We start from the raw sequence: 15,045 nt of genomic DNA, 5'->3' as shown, positions 1-15,045 counted from the left end.
CTCCTCTCCCTCCTATAAATTGGAGCGAGACAGCAGGTTCGCCAGCATAATTTACATTCATTTTGTTGTTTGTGGTGCAATTTTTTAATTAGCAGATTAAGACTTTCAAAAACATATACATGCTTGGAAAGCAGATGTCCATGCTTACACTTCAGGCTGTTTCATTGCTGAAAAATATCTCACTGAAAACATGCAACTCACACTTCCAGACGCTACCAGCTCTTATGATGCTCCCAGGAAAGCCATTCCAGTGGATCACAGCAGAGAAGTGTCAGTCAGCCATGTTTGACTTTTTGGGGGCATATACGAGCTACTGAACCTATCTGAATTTGTTTGGCAAGGATTCTCCACATTCACACAATTTGTGGGGTTTTGGAGAAGTTCTCTCTCCGATCTTACAGCCACGCACAGCAGTTGCTGTTGATTCATGTATCATCGTTTTACAGGAGGTGGTTAAATACACTGTTTCACATTTTAACATACAGCTACAAGGGCATTATTAAGACAATGGGCTGAATTCCTTTCTTGGGAACTCCTGCCATGAGGCAGGAATTGTTCCTGTGGTGTCAGTCTATTTGCGTCATCCAAGTAATGGTACAAATGTTGGTCCAGAGTATCACTGTTGGCAAACTGACAGAATGGGAACAACCTGAAGTGCTGTATTAGGCTTTACCACCAGAGCTTATTTTCAGCGTCATTGATTTTCAAATTGCATCAAAAATGACTAGCTGACTGTCCAACGTGTGAAAAGTCAGTTCAATTAAAATGTATTTAAGTTGTTATAAGAAACAATTTTATATGAAATACCAGCAAATGCTGTCAGATTTGCATCTGACATTTGTCTAAATCCACTACCAAAAAAAAAAAAAAAAACCAGCATTCATTTTACCATTTTATTCTCAAGATAAACTACTTCTTCAGCCAACAGAAACTCATTTAAGATCAACACTGACAGAACATTCATTTATACAAAACTAAGCTTCCAACATCTACTTGAGAAGAGCATTGGGTAAGAACTTCCAGGCTGTGTATGCAGGAAGATACAAGGAGAAAAGCAAATCATTAGCCTGTTGACTGCTCAATTCTTGCATCTCCTTTCCAAGAATCTGGTGCCAACCACTCGTAATATAACATCCTCACAGCTTGAGAAGTGTTTGAACTAATCCATGCTGTGTACCCAAATAACTTCTAAAACTGAGGAGGGGTTTTGATGAAATAGCAAGCATAAAAGCTCATCATAACTACAGAGTTCAGAAAACAATGTGTGTCTAATTTTTTGCACATACTGGAAGAGATGGGGAGAGAGCAGATTTATTAGGACTGGATTTCACCTCAGTAGCTGTAACACGAAGGAAAGCACAGCAATGACAGCATAGTAGCAAAGTCTTAGGCTACAGCAAGTGAGGATATGCTCAAACATGGTAGCTGTAGACACAGAAACAAAGGAAAGAAGCTGCTTACCCTTGGAAGGCCTCAGGTAGGCAGGCACCTCAAGCAAGACACCCCCTTACCTCCACTGCCAATCCTTAAAGGAGGTTTGGGAAGGGGTGGATCCTGGCTCCACTCCCTTCTGGTCAACATGGTTGGTCCTGCCTTCCTACCAGGTGCTCAATCAATGTTTCAGGTCATGACTTAACATTCCCACCACAGTAGCTATTATTTGACACCCACTGAAACGGCTGCATGGAACAGCACGTCTCACCTTCTGTTGATGCTTAAGTGTATAACAGCCATTTAGTTCTACAGGACACCATTTGAATTAGGTTAAACTCATTTTTCACAGAAACTCTGAAGTAGCTGAGGTAATGGTAAGTCAACAGCAATACCACAAATTCTTGGTTTCCCACCTTATGTTCAAAGATCAAAGTACTTTTCAACAGACTATCAACCTACTCCAATGTCTTTATGGAAGGAAATAAATTTTTAGCCTTTTCATCTATTAAACATGTTAAACAAGTCTCAGAGCTGATTAATAATCCCACCACAAAGAATTCCAGCATTGCTCATAGCCAAAATAAACAAGCAAAAAAGCTTTAAGCAACCCCACTGCAGGTCATCCTAAAGACAAGGATAGAACAGTTTGCTGCCAACAGCTTTACAAGCAGTTATAAGGCTTATCCTCCTCAATTAAAGGCTTTTAAAATTGCTGATAGAGAATGTAAATGTTTTTCATTTAGTAATCAAATCTTTAGTAAATGTGCCCATGACCTTGTCCATGCTGACTTTTCCAAAACACAGAAGGTGCCTCACCCCACATACTCCAGTGCACAACCACTGAAGTATGTTTTGTTTTGTTTTTTTTTAATCTTTACTGCTTCCAGTTCACTTCCATAAGAACATCAGGAAAGAGACCAATGTATATCACGTGTCAGGAACCATTAACTTCTCAAATACCATGTTTTGTGAATATTTTTGAAGCAGAATTAGGCAAAGTAATGGTAATTAAATCCCTGGCCACCTGGATCCTTTCTCATTTGTGAAGAGAATTATCACAGCTCTAAAACTAAACCAGAGAGAGAGAAAAAAAAAAAAAAAAAAAGAGATGCAAAAAACATTCTACTATCCTGCCATTTTGCTCTCTAGACTCTTTTCTCTCAATACTTCCAGTCTCAGCTTAAGAGAAAACAGTCAACTGAATAAGATGTGTACACGCTGTCCCCACCGCATCCCCAGTCTTACCTCAGTGTCTACTCAAGTCAGTAACTTTTATAGAAGCTTTTGCTTTTTAGTCTGAACTGAAAAAAAATCTCCATAAAAAGTACATTTTCTCTTCTCTACGTTTTCTATTCTACAATACAAAACCAAGTCATTACAAAATTCACCCGGACAGTATGTTTTATAACTCTTCTACCATGTTTTTTTCACTTGGTGTTTGCCATACTAGACATAACACGTAAAAGGGAAGATGCAATCAACAATTAGATGAGAGAACACAAATTACACCACAAGCTCAGACTGAAGTATTGTAATTCTATGGTTTCACAGCACCAAGCTTTGTTAGTGAAAGTTAATACTTTAATTGTAACCATGTTGCTCTAACTTAAAATTGGATGGAATGGCTAAAGCCTCGTTTCATGTTCTGGTACAATATCCAATTGCTCTCAGATGCGACTATTGTGAATAAAAAATTGAGATAATTGCTATGGAGAAATATCTCTTCCAATCATAAATCAATAGGAAAATAACAGGAAATAATTAAACTCGAAAAGGCATGTTAGACAAAAATCACTTCCCATAAAGATGTGATTTTTATTTGGTGAAGCAGAGAGAGAGGAATGTTCTCAGGCTGTTTATCACCCTCATTCTGGAGTACTGCTGCAACATTTCTTCTCATTTTACTCACATTTTTACTGTTTTTTCTCCCTTAATTTTTATTTTTATCATTGCTTCTGAAGCTGATGCATAGCGGTTTATACTTCCTCTGCAGTCTTCAGTTAGAGAAAGAATACCTACTGTAACAAAACTGATGATACTAGCAGCTGTATGAAACTATTTCTGTAACACTGAGTGATACAGCCTAAGATGGAGACTCCTACTTGTAGCTGTTGCTGCTACTGCTGTCCCTATGTTTATACAGCACTACACTATTAAAGCAGGCAGCACAGCCTGTGGCAAGTAGGACAGGATTTAGCTCTCATTGTTCTATAGGTCTCTTCTGAAAAGACAGACAAACCTTTCACAGAATCACAGAATGGCTTGGGTTGGAAGGGACCTCAAGGATCATGAATCTCCAACCCCCCTGCCACATGCAGGGCCACCAAACTCCACATTTAATACTAGACCAGGCTGCCCAGGGCCCCATCCAATCTGGCCTTGAACACCTCCAGGGACGGAGCATCCACAACCTCCCTGAGCAGCCTGTTCCAGCACCTCACCACTCTCATAATGAAGAACTCTCCCCTGACATCCAACCTAAATCTTCCCTTCCTCAACTTGAAACCATTTTCCCTTGTCCTGCTGTTATCTACCCTTTCAAAGAGTTGTTTCCCCTCCTGTTTGTAGGCTCCCTTTAGGCACTGAAAGGCTGCAATGAGGTCACCCCGCAGCCTTCTTTTCTCCAGGCTGAACAAGCCCAGCTCCCTCAGCCTATCCTCATAGAGGAGGTGCTCCAGTCCCCTGATCATCTTTGTGGCTCTCTTCTGGACCTTCTCCAACAGCTCCCTGTCTTTCTTGTACTGGGGGCTCCAAACCTGGACACAGTACTCCAGATGGGGCCTCACAAGAGTAGAGTAGAGAGGGACAATCACCTCCCTGTCCCTGCTGGCCACCCCTCTTCTCATGGAGCCCAGGATACCATTTGCTTTCTGAACTGCAAGACCACACTACTGGCTCATGTTACATTTCTCATTCATCAGGATTCCCAGGTCCTTCTCTGCAGGGCTGCTTTCAAGAACCACTCCATCCAGTCTGTATAAATGCCTGGGATTCGTGCACTTTGCTGTGTTGAATCTCATCAGGCTCACCTGGGCCCACCTTTCAAGCCCGCTGAGGTTCCTCTGAATGGCATCCCTTCCTTCCACTACGTCAACCACATCTTCTTCCTTAAAAAGACTGCTAGTCTGCTACACAAGAAAACCATGAAGACTCACTGCTAGATCATTTGAAAGTTCTTCTTGAGTCTTACTGGAAGCACTACGCAAGCATGAAGCATTATTGCCTTCTAATAGACATGGCAAAATCACGGGCAAAGACAAAGGAAAAGCAGGAAGGTCAGTATCAAATTTTCTATTTACTCCTATATTTCAGTAGTAGCTGAATTGATGGGAGAACAAGGGATACCAAACAGACAACCCCATGACCTTGCAGACCAAATTAAGTAACGCTTGAATAGCCCCAAGAACTCCCTACATTTCTTCACCACTGAATAACTTTCTTCCCCCTCTATACAAAATGAGATATAATCTTCCCCCATTTGAGTTAAGATACACAGAGAAAACTGTGCCAGAAATAAGCCTACATCATGGTCTTCTGTAGTCCTGTCCTCATGTCAGCTCTTTAGTTTGGGGGCTGAACAGCTTTGCCATCAGCTGACAGCAGCTTGTCCATGCTCCTGCAGGACAGCCCAAATACCCAAGGGGAACAGTGTGTCTCAGTTTCTGAATCATCACAAAAAGTGAGTTTAAAACACTGAAGTTTGTAAACAATAAAATCCAATGTTCAAATAAAACTTGGCTGTTAGTTATGCTGCATTAACTAGTGCTTAGCTTCCTCAAATATATTTAGAATTCTCCGTTTCCTTTGATTTCTTGTACTGCAAAAGCAGACAGTTACCTTAGATTATTCCCTGCTTGCTAGATAAAACAGCTCCTAAGGAACAACAGTATACGTTAGGAAAGTGATAATTAATGTCCTCTGAAAACAAATACAAGGGTTTGTCAGAATGAGTTTTGTTATGCCCTGGTGGAAAACGCTGGAAAAAGATTACAGAAAAATTCTCCTGAAATTATTTGGGCAGTAACTGAGCACATCTTTTCTGATGATCAAAAGGTAGTTCTTAGCAGCTGTAAGTGCTTTCAATACTTAAAACCACACACACAGAATAGGGGAGAGAGGACACACCATGCTCATATTCCCACCAAACAAAACTTTACCAGCAAAAAAAAAAGTGAATCCACAGTATCTTAGATAAGAAGCTAATCACAAATCTCTTGTAACAGACTTAAAGATGACAATAGTCAGAGAAAGAGGTTCTGATACAGTTCAGTGAGCTGGAACACACTGCTCCAACTGTGAAAAACTGAAAATAGAAAAAGCCAAGAAGATTGAAGTAAATGTAATTGCCTGCTGAGTGTTTAAGCTTAAACACTGTTTCAGGTATAATGATTTCTAGAGATTACATTACATTGAAAATTATAATAAAAAATGAACTAACAAAATGAAAAGGCTTTTGCAAAACCTGTGCCACACTTAAAAATAAATGTGTTAGCACTGGCCTGGACCTCAGTTTTAACATAAGCCCACAGTTTCACGTGAAACAGTAGGAATGCACAATAGATGTGAACTACACAGAGAGCAAAAGGTGGATAAACATTCATTTGCTTTTACAATCTCCAGAAAAATAACTGTGACCTCCTAAACATATGAAAGCTGAACAAATGCACCTAATGCTACTTAGATTAGCAAACATGGCATCAGAAAGCAATCTATCTACACCTGTGCACCTTTAGCAACTCCTCACTCATAGCTTTACTCTTAACTTTATCCCAGTATTTCCCTTCTTGATACAAATAACTTTCATTTCTCTGTTGACATATTACTAAAACAGTTAATCCTAATGAAGAGTAAGCTACTGAAAGTAAGAAACTTGATCAGGCAGATGCATCTTGTTTACAAAGGTCAGCTCAGAAAACTAATGTACCTGATGCCCATAAGATCTCAGAAAGCAATGCAAAGATCCATACATATATTTGTATCACTTGAGATAATCATACCCAAATTATCATAAACTAGAATGAAGTCTTCATAAAGATCAAGTGACACAAGTGAATTCCCAGTTCTCTTCTGCCTACATGGATGCAATACCAAAATCCCCTTAAATAGTACCAATAGCCTCTATGTTGAAAAGAAACTTTCAAAAACATTGAGTGAAATAAAAACCAAATACTGAAAACTTAAGCGTGCAAGTAAAATAAGTTTAAACTTTGAAAGGATGACTAAACAACAGATTTTGAAGAGATAGACCTGTTGAGATTTAGACCTGTTGTTTCTCCATTACTGATTTGTATCAATTCTGCATGGATCTAAAAATGAAACAGAACAACACCTGAAAAGAAGGTAAGGGCAGCATAACTTGTGCATAAAGAGGCACACTCAGCTGATCTGCGTGAAGGCATACGACCTCTCCAATGAGCTAGATAGAAAGAGCTTTTTAGATCACCCAAGAACATTAGTGGTCACAATTCAGTGATAATAAGGGAATAGCTTACCCTTTCTGAGGAACAGGACTCCCTTAAAACTCCAAAAGGAGGCAATCTCCAAGTAGAGATGCTTCCCCTTTGGTACCCAGACCTTAAATGAGGTAAGGGAAAGGTGGACTCTGGGTCCACACAGGTGGTCACACAAGTGAATTGCTCGCACCTGTGCTCCCAAGGCTGGTCACACCCCTTCACCAGGTGTTCAATCAGTGGTTCAGGCTTTAAGCTAACAGTTCCCATACAGAGCTCATTTACTTTAAAAATAGAATCTGTTTGTAAGAAAAAAGAATTAGCAAGATTAAAACTACTAAGAAATAATTTCAGAAAGACAGAATTTCTCTCTCTAATTGCTATCAACCCATATGCAGTAAAGACAAAGCCCAGAAAGCTGCTTATGCATAAAAATTTTTGTACAACAGAAAGATGAGGGAGATTGCTTTGTGAGGTTCGTGAGGATCTTAAGTACAGCTGACCCTTTCTCAAAAGTTTATCAACTCATTCATCAAAACACAGAAACCTTTTTTTCCAGCAACATTCTGTTCTACAATTACTGAACTGCTCTAGAAGTTTGTCACATTATAGTTCATTAAACGTGGCCGGATTTTGCCATACTGTTATTTCAGGACAGTGGTTGCATATATACTGTTTACATACATGCAAGGATCCAAAATTATAAAACCTTTAAAATGGCTACCCAGTTTATTCAACACCAAAATCTCACCTTTTTCTTATTACTTGATAAAAGTTTTCAGACACATTCAAAATGTTCATAAAGAGTTAACTGTGACATAGTATTAGAATATGTTATTTTGTGCAAAACACCAAATCTGCACTTGGTCCCAAAAATAAAAAGCTTGTCTCAGGTTTGATTTCACTCAGTGGAGTCACTCTGTTTTACAGTCTACATGCTAGGGACAGATTTCATTCAGCGTTTTAAAAAGTTTGTGTAGTTCTGTCCATTATTATGAAAAGAACTATAAACACATACAAAAAAAAAAAGGGTTCTTTATCCATTAAGTGTCTCACAGGATTCCAGGCCACCTCCTCACACATGTGTAAGCAAAGGCTGAAGAACTAACAAAAACAAGGACTGATTTTATCTCAAGGTTATGGAAACACCATTAGACCATAAAACCATGGTGTCAAAAATTTATCTTGACGTTTGAAAGAGTCTCAGTGGACTTAAAAGCTTATCATGTAATTAACTGTAGATAAGTCTGTTTAATACTGAGGATCAGAATTTAAAAACAGCCACAACCTTGATAAACAGCACATTAAATACACTGGAGCTTCCAAAGAGTGATCAGATAGCAAGAACGGGAAAAAAAAAAAAAAAAAAACTATCTCCAACAACAGTTGCTACAAGAGCAAATTGTCTAGTGAGAACGGTGCAAAGCTCTAAAAAGGAAAGCTACATTACCCTTCTGAAACACATTCCCATCCAGTTCACTTGATATTTTCCGCATGAACTAAAAATACACTGGGCTGAAATTCTGTCCCCACTTAAAGCAATAGCAGAATTTTCTTTGATTTTTCACAAGATTGCACTCAAGGGGACTCAGCCTACTGAACATCACAAGAAAGTAAATAAAACTACAATTAATTTTCCACAAAGACAATAGCAAAGGACAGCAGAAACTGAGGATTCTTTAAAAGAGGTTCCAAAAAACTCCTTTGACCTAAATCAGGTTGGAGAGCTTCCAATAACTATCTGGAATTTTGTCATCTCACTGCAGGACGGATTTTCTCTCTTGTCTTGATGTCTGTTTATTTTCTTTCTTGAGGATCCAGCACCAAATAGAATAAAAATGACCTCTGATGGGGGTTATTTTGTAGCATGCAATGAAAAAAGTAATCCAAAAAAGTTCAGTAATAGGCACCTACTGAACTTGAAAGGAATGTTGGAAGAGGTTGGGAAAACAAGATTACATCTTGAAATCATGTATATGTAGTATTTCTTTATTCTACGACCACACAGAGTAGTCATCACAGCTGGTCTTTTTTGAGGGTTACACTACATCAGTCTTCTATCAGAGACCTTACAATTCCAACCTTATTTAGCTTGGGAGTAAAAAGAGGGAGAGAAATAAAGATGAAAAAAAAGAGGATTTTTTCGACTAACACTCAGCTTATCTCCCAAGAAACATTCTATAGAAGTTGGATAAATATAATGCAACACTCATCTGACAATCAAATTGGGACAGCTGTAAATTACCACACTGAAAATTAGACAGTGATATCAGAGGTCTCCAAAGGCATTGTGCCTGATAGGAATTCAAGCAAGATGCTCGCTTTTTTTAACAATATGAAGTAACTGTGGCCATGGTAGGTCTGTGTCATTTGCTCTACCTTTTTCCTTTTCTAGGGAAAATTGTCACACAGACTGACTGTTAAATGAGCAAAGGAAGAAGGAAAGAAAAGGACTTCAATCACTTGATCACCTCTGAATTTATAGAATTTAAAAAGAAAGAAGCAACAACTTGAAAACTTGGTACTTTACAGTGCATTCAATAAGTTCCAGTGAAAATACATTGAGTTAAAAACATCTTTGTTTTTTTACATAATGGGGCAAACGTTGTCTACATTAACTACTCATTCTACATTCTCCAGTTAACAGGATCTGGAGCTATGAAGTCCTACCTTTCATTCTGCCCTTGATCCTCTCTTGCATCACTTGAGTAAAATACACAGGAAGGAAGAAGATGTGCACACAGGTAGATGCTTACGTATACATGCACATCAAAAATTCTAAAAGCTTACATATTTCTCCACCAGTGCTCCAACATACTGAGCAATCCTCACACTGCTTCTATAAAGCCACCACATTGTCCAAATTCAAATGTCTCTCCCACGGTTGAGAATGTGTGTGAAGTTGTGAGCTAATAGTTCATTAAAAGGAAGAGTTATAAAACTTTCTCCCCCATTGTGCAGCAGCTTTGTCTCTTCTCTGCATATGTCACAAACAGTTTAGCTGAGTTTGCCTTGTCCCAGAGAACAAATCTGCAACTACTTTTGATGGGAAAAATTCTTGTAGTTGGGCTGTTGGGCAGATTAAGTGTGGGGAGAGGTCAACCATGGTCCAGAGCCAGAATACAAACAACTCACAAGTGGGTTGAGGGAAAGTGCAGAACTCATAGTTTCTTCCCACTTGGTTGGCTCACTTCAATCTAACACAACTTCACTGAGAAAAAATAAATTTCTATCAATTTCTAAGCAAAAAGAGCTTAACAATGAGCTGAAATTACCACCGCTTATCACAGGTCATAACAATGTGATAACAATGTGACTAACATCTTCATGAGAGTCTACCAAAGCATCACTCGTATTTCATCTCACATATTCAGTAACGACCTAAAAGAAATCAATGAAAGAACCATGGCCAGTATCCTAAGCTTATTGTTAAATGGAGGGCAACAACATCTGTAAACAAATTCTTACAAGCTATAACTCAGCTTGAACCAGTTAAGCAATGATCATTATCTGATATCCAACCTTATCTTCATCTGTACAAATACTCTAAACTAGTTAAGACAGAGCACACTTCCATATGAAATTCATCTGGCAAATCAGATATGCCAGGCTAAGACAGTAAAAGAGTCTGACTAGAGACTAGTTCTTGCATGTTGTTTTTTTTTTCCCCTATAAGTATAGTTCAGCCTGTGCATTTTTTCAAGGAAAATTGAAACCTTAAATCATAGCAGTCCAATCACTAATAAAAATTCCAGATAAACAATACTGTTGACTGTATTACTCCTGTTACCCACAGCAAAAGCAGATTCCACTAGCGTGCAAACAGACCAAAAAAACCTGCATTTTTTAATTTCAGTAAAAGAGGCTCTCTTATTTGAACTAGAAGTAAAACATAAAGAGTTTGATTCTTTCATAACAAAACACTAAGTAAAACTACTGAAGTATGCATGAGTTAAATCTTATGCTAGAATTTAACAATAAGAAATTTTAAAAAATTACTCGAGTTAAAACTATGAGCATTCTCCATATGACATACTTCTATTTGTACTTCTCAAGTTAAATTTTCTAAAGTGAAAGCAATAAGGGAAAAACAATTATATTTATTTAGTAATGAAACAAACATTTTGTATACTGTGCAAATGAATTTCAAATACTTTATCATGTAGCATTTTAGAACAGATGATCAACATAACCCATATCCCATGTGGGATACACCACTGCCATAAACACCCATTAGCACATATTACTAAATGACAAAACAGACTGAAGCCTATCTAAAAACATAAGACAAAAATTTGTAAAACGATGAGTGATGCTATATGCTCTTCATTACCATTAGAAAAATTACATTGGTTGATTTATTCAATTGTGTGGGTTTTTTTTTTTAAAGTTTTTTAGTTCAATGTGTTTGTTGTTGTTTTTTTTTTTTTTTCCAAGTACATTAACATGATAATTTGAAAAGGGAAAAGGAAAAAAACCCACTGGATGCTACTTTCACTTTTAAGTGTTATAATTATATAAACCTACGCTTTTTTGTAAATAGTGACTGAAAAGAAAAAAACAGTTTTATTTTGCTAGGTTAAATATCACATTCTGGATGCATCCGCTGAACTCCTGCTCAAAAATAAATCAAGAACACAAAGAAAGGATAATTTACGAGTTGTCAAGTAATCACATTTTAATACTTACTTTTGTGAAGATCTGAAAAAAGTCAATTGCAGGTGACAAGTGAGATGCATCCTGGATCTCTGCTCTCAGATACAGTTGCAAGGTATGTGCAAGGTGCCTGAGGCCCTCTTTCATTTCTTCACTTAGTTGTTCAGCATCTTAAAGGGAAAGGAAAAGTATACCAAAGTGTAAACAGAATCTTTCACCAACATCTTGAAAATGTACAATGGCAGTTGTACAGTCTAGACATTTTCAGTTTTAGAATTAATCTTGGCAGAGGGCAATTTTGAAAGAAGGAAAACATTTATCTTTTTTGGTTTTTATTTTCCTGACAACTATCTATCAATGCAAAGAAGAGTTTATCACTTTGCTACTACCAAATGGCATAAAGAAAATGGTGAGTTAAACATCAAAAGCCAATAGAGAAAGCACATGCATAAACAGATGTAAGTCATTAGTTACAAAAAATAGGCATCTAGGTTTGTAACATATTCTCCATCGATGCATTAGAAACACTTTTATTCTGGCAGACAAGTAGTATTCTAGAGACAGAGAGAGTTTTGTACACAGCAACTGCTAAACAGAATGGATAAGAAGGAGTATTAAGCAACTATAATTCCTATATTAAATAATAAAGCACCATTATTCATCTTTGCAATATGTATCCTGAAAGAAATACAGTAACATGTTTTCTAATGAAGAGACCACCCATGAATCAGGTCAGTGATAACATGGAAAGTGAAAGTCAGCTACCCTGATAAGTTCAGTATCGTCTTACTAACTTGTTCACATTTCTCTTTTCCTGCCAGTTAGCACAAAGCAAATGCCTAAATGGAGAATGTGAAGACGGACAGGTTCAAGAATCAGCCATAACAAAAGACTAAGAGGATAACTGTGCACTACGAATTAACTTCATCTCTGCACAATAGTAAATTATTATTACATTTTTAACATTTATCTTTATTGAGAACAGAAATAACCTTTCACTAAGAAAAGTTCTTCCCCATACTTTAGATCCAAGACTGCTGATCTCATGGAAGGAGGATTTAGGATTCTCTTTAAAGCTACCTCTTATGACTCACTTAACAAGAGGATGCAGTTAAAGCAGACGCCACTGGGTTTGATTAAACAGCCAGCTAATGTTACAGTTCTCAAGCTTCTGTGTTCTATCACACCCAGCATCCCTGAACTTGAAGGCTCAGGCTGTTCTGTAGATACAAATCCAAGTACTGCACAGAGTTTCTTCACATACAGCCGCCTTCATGTTCTGCGCTGCCTGTTCCCAAAGCAGTCATGCAGTCCTTGAAGATGCTTCTTACAGCAGGGTCACTGCAAAGACCTGTAGCAAACATCTTAATGTACACAGCAACTTTATGAAAAGTTTTGAAGGCACTTGTCTGGTACAGTAAAGGTACTGAGAAGCAGTTACTGCAAGAAGTTCAGTCTCAAGTGCATCATAGTTCTGCAAGACAGCTGCTAGAGTGGGAAAACACGGATCTTCAAGCAAAAAGAAAACTGGGAAAAGTCTGATAGAGACCTTTAGAACAAAGTTCATTGCTAGAGTTGGTGAAGAATGAAGGCCACGTCAGTGTGAGTGTCCTGAATCCATATTCCTAGGAGTGCAGAGTTTCAAATAAGTAAATGGTGGACGCATTTTTTTTAATGGAGCCAAGGGCTCTGAATTCTACACTGAAAGCCACACTGGGAGTCAACAGTTTTATCATAGGATTCATTGGGCCATAAGCCTGGAAAACACACACAATATCACCATCCTGGTCTGGCAAACCCACAGCTGAGGTCTCGAGCCAGAATTCAACATCATGAGCTGTGCCAGCTGAAAATAAGCAGAACCCCTAAAGCAGCACTGAGCAGATGCACTCAGCGAGAGCCATGTTTCTACAATACAACAATGATCCAAATTTATCTTAAAATGTAAAATACCGGGTGCCCTGAAGACACATTTATTCACTCTACACTGGCGTTCAGTAACTGAATTTACAAGGGCTGGCAGAATGGTGCAATCCTCAGTAGATGACACCAGTGTCACACCTGATGCCAGAGTACAGTGAAAGTGACTACGATGGAGCTTCCACTTTACACACAACACACTAGTGAGCTGCTTTCATTATCTCCCATGAATCCCTTCTGGCAGAGCACTGTGTGCTACGTGTTTACTAGAATGAGCCATGGCTATCTACCAACCAGACACCTTGCAGGGGAACCAGCTGGCAAGCAACAGCAACTGTTTCCTTCCAGTTTGGAATGGGACTCCTTACCTGAAAACTCATTTGGAGCCACTGAGGACCATTCTAGTTAGCTGAAAGATGCAATCCTACCAACACACCGTATTAGAGCAGAAGTACACATCTTCATGCTACACACTGCTATTATATTTGTTTTCCATTCCAGTATGAGTTAACCCTTTCTTCAAGACCTGCTCCCATTCCAGGGTTTAGACACTGCTATCTAAAAGCCATACCTGGGCTTAGTCAGCCACACTCAGAGCAGGCAGGGGCCCCAGATACTATGGGTGGCCTAAGACTGATCTCCACCAGGGTCAGGAAGGACAGGGAGCTCTCCCACAGCACTCAGATTCAGCTCCTCAGAAAGTCTGTGTCACTCATCCAAAGGAACACAGAGATAAAGCTCCACATTAACTGGCACAAAAACTAGCTAACTGAAGGATTTGCTTTTTTTATAACTACTTCACTGCATCTTAACAGCATGGACATTTGAGGGCAATCTTGCAAACCTGAATGAATGCACAAGGACAGAAAGGCAGATGTATGTACTGCTCTTTCCAACACACAAAACCTCCAGTATAGAAAAGCTTGAAGTCAAGCAAAGTAGCAAGCTTTTGGATGACTGGAAAACTCAAGTTTAAAAAAAAAAAAGTCATAAACATACACTTGTACTTGCTGTGTAATATTCCTTTCACACCGAAGAAGCTTTTACTTTCAATTGTGTTATTTCAAGAGAGCAGTGAGTTTTGAACTTTCTTTATGTTATTTATTTTAAACTAACGCAAACTGCAAAATGGATTATGATAAAGAGGCAGGCATGATCTGCTTTGCTATTAGCAAATATTAGTACCTCTAGAATAGCAATAATCTAAGCAACACAGCTTAAATGGACACTGTGGCATAGGACAGATATGAAAAAGAATACCAAATCCAATTGGAACACCAGGGAGAATTCTGAGAAACAGGAACAGAATGCAAATTATTCAAGCTGGACTCTGTTCATTGGCATTAGAGCTAATGATCTCTGCAAAAAGTCCCATGAGATCCAAACAACCAAGACCTAGTTTTCACAACTCCTCATGAAACCAAGGCAAAAAAAAAAACAAAGTGAAATAAAAATGTGTGAATGTTTTAATTGTGTTTTTCTAAGAAACATTTTTAATGGTAAAAACTGAGATGTGGGAGAGAAAATGTCACAAAAGGCTTATGGAAAGTTTTCTAAATCAAGCATTGGGATTTAATTACGCAGC

General features: G+C 38.3%; 1 protein-coding gene across 2 annotated transcripts in view; it reads right to left on the bottom strand.

Annotated features, from left to right (window-relative positions):
- SMYD3 (SET and MYND domain containing 3) overlaps positions 1-15,045 on the bottom strand; it is a 361,948-nt gene that overhangs the window by 302,573 nt on the left and 44,330 nt on the right. For both annotated transcript variants that reach the window (XM_085219597.1, XM_085219596.1), the window contains exon 5: positions 11,574-11,710. In XM_085219597.1, coding sequence (XP_085075723.1) covers positions 11,574-11,710 — 137 coding nt within the window. The remainder of the gene's footprint in view (positions 1-11,573; positions 11,711-15,045) is intronic.

This window comes from Meleagris gallopavo, chromosome 2 (genome assembly GCF_905368555.1).
Source record: "Meleagris gallopavo chromosome 2, MGAL_WU_HG_1.1, whole genome shotgun sequence".
NCBI lineage: Eukaryota > Metazoa > Chordata > Aves > Galliformes > Phasianidae > Meleagris > Meleagris gallopavo.
Note: the sequence above shows the minus strand (reverse complement) of the source record. Positions and strands in the feature narration are given on the sequence as shown.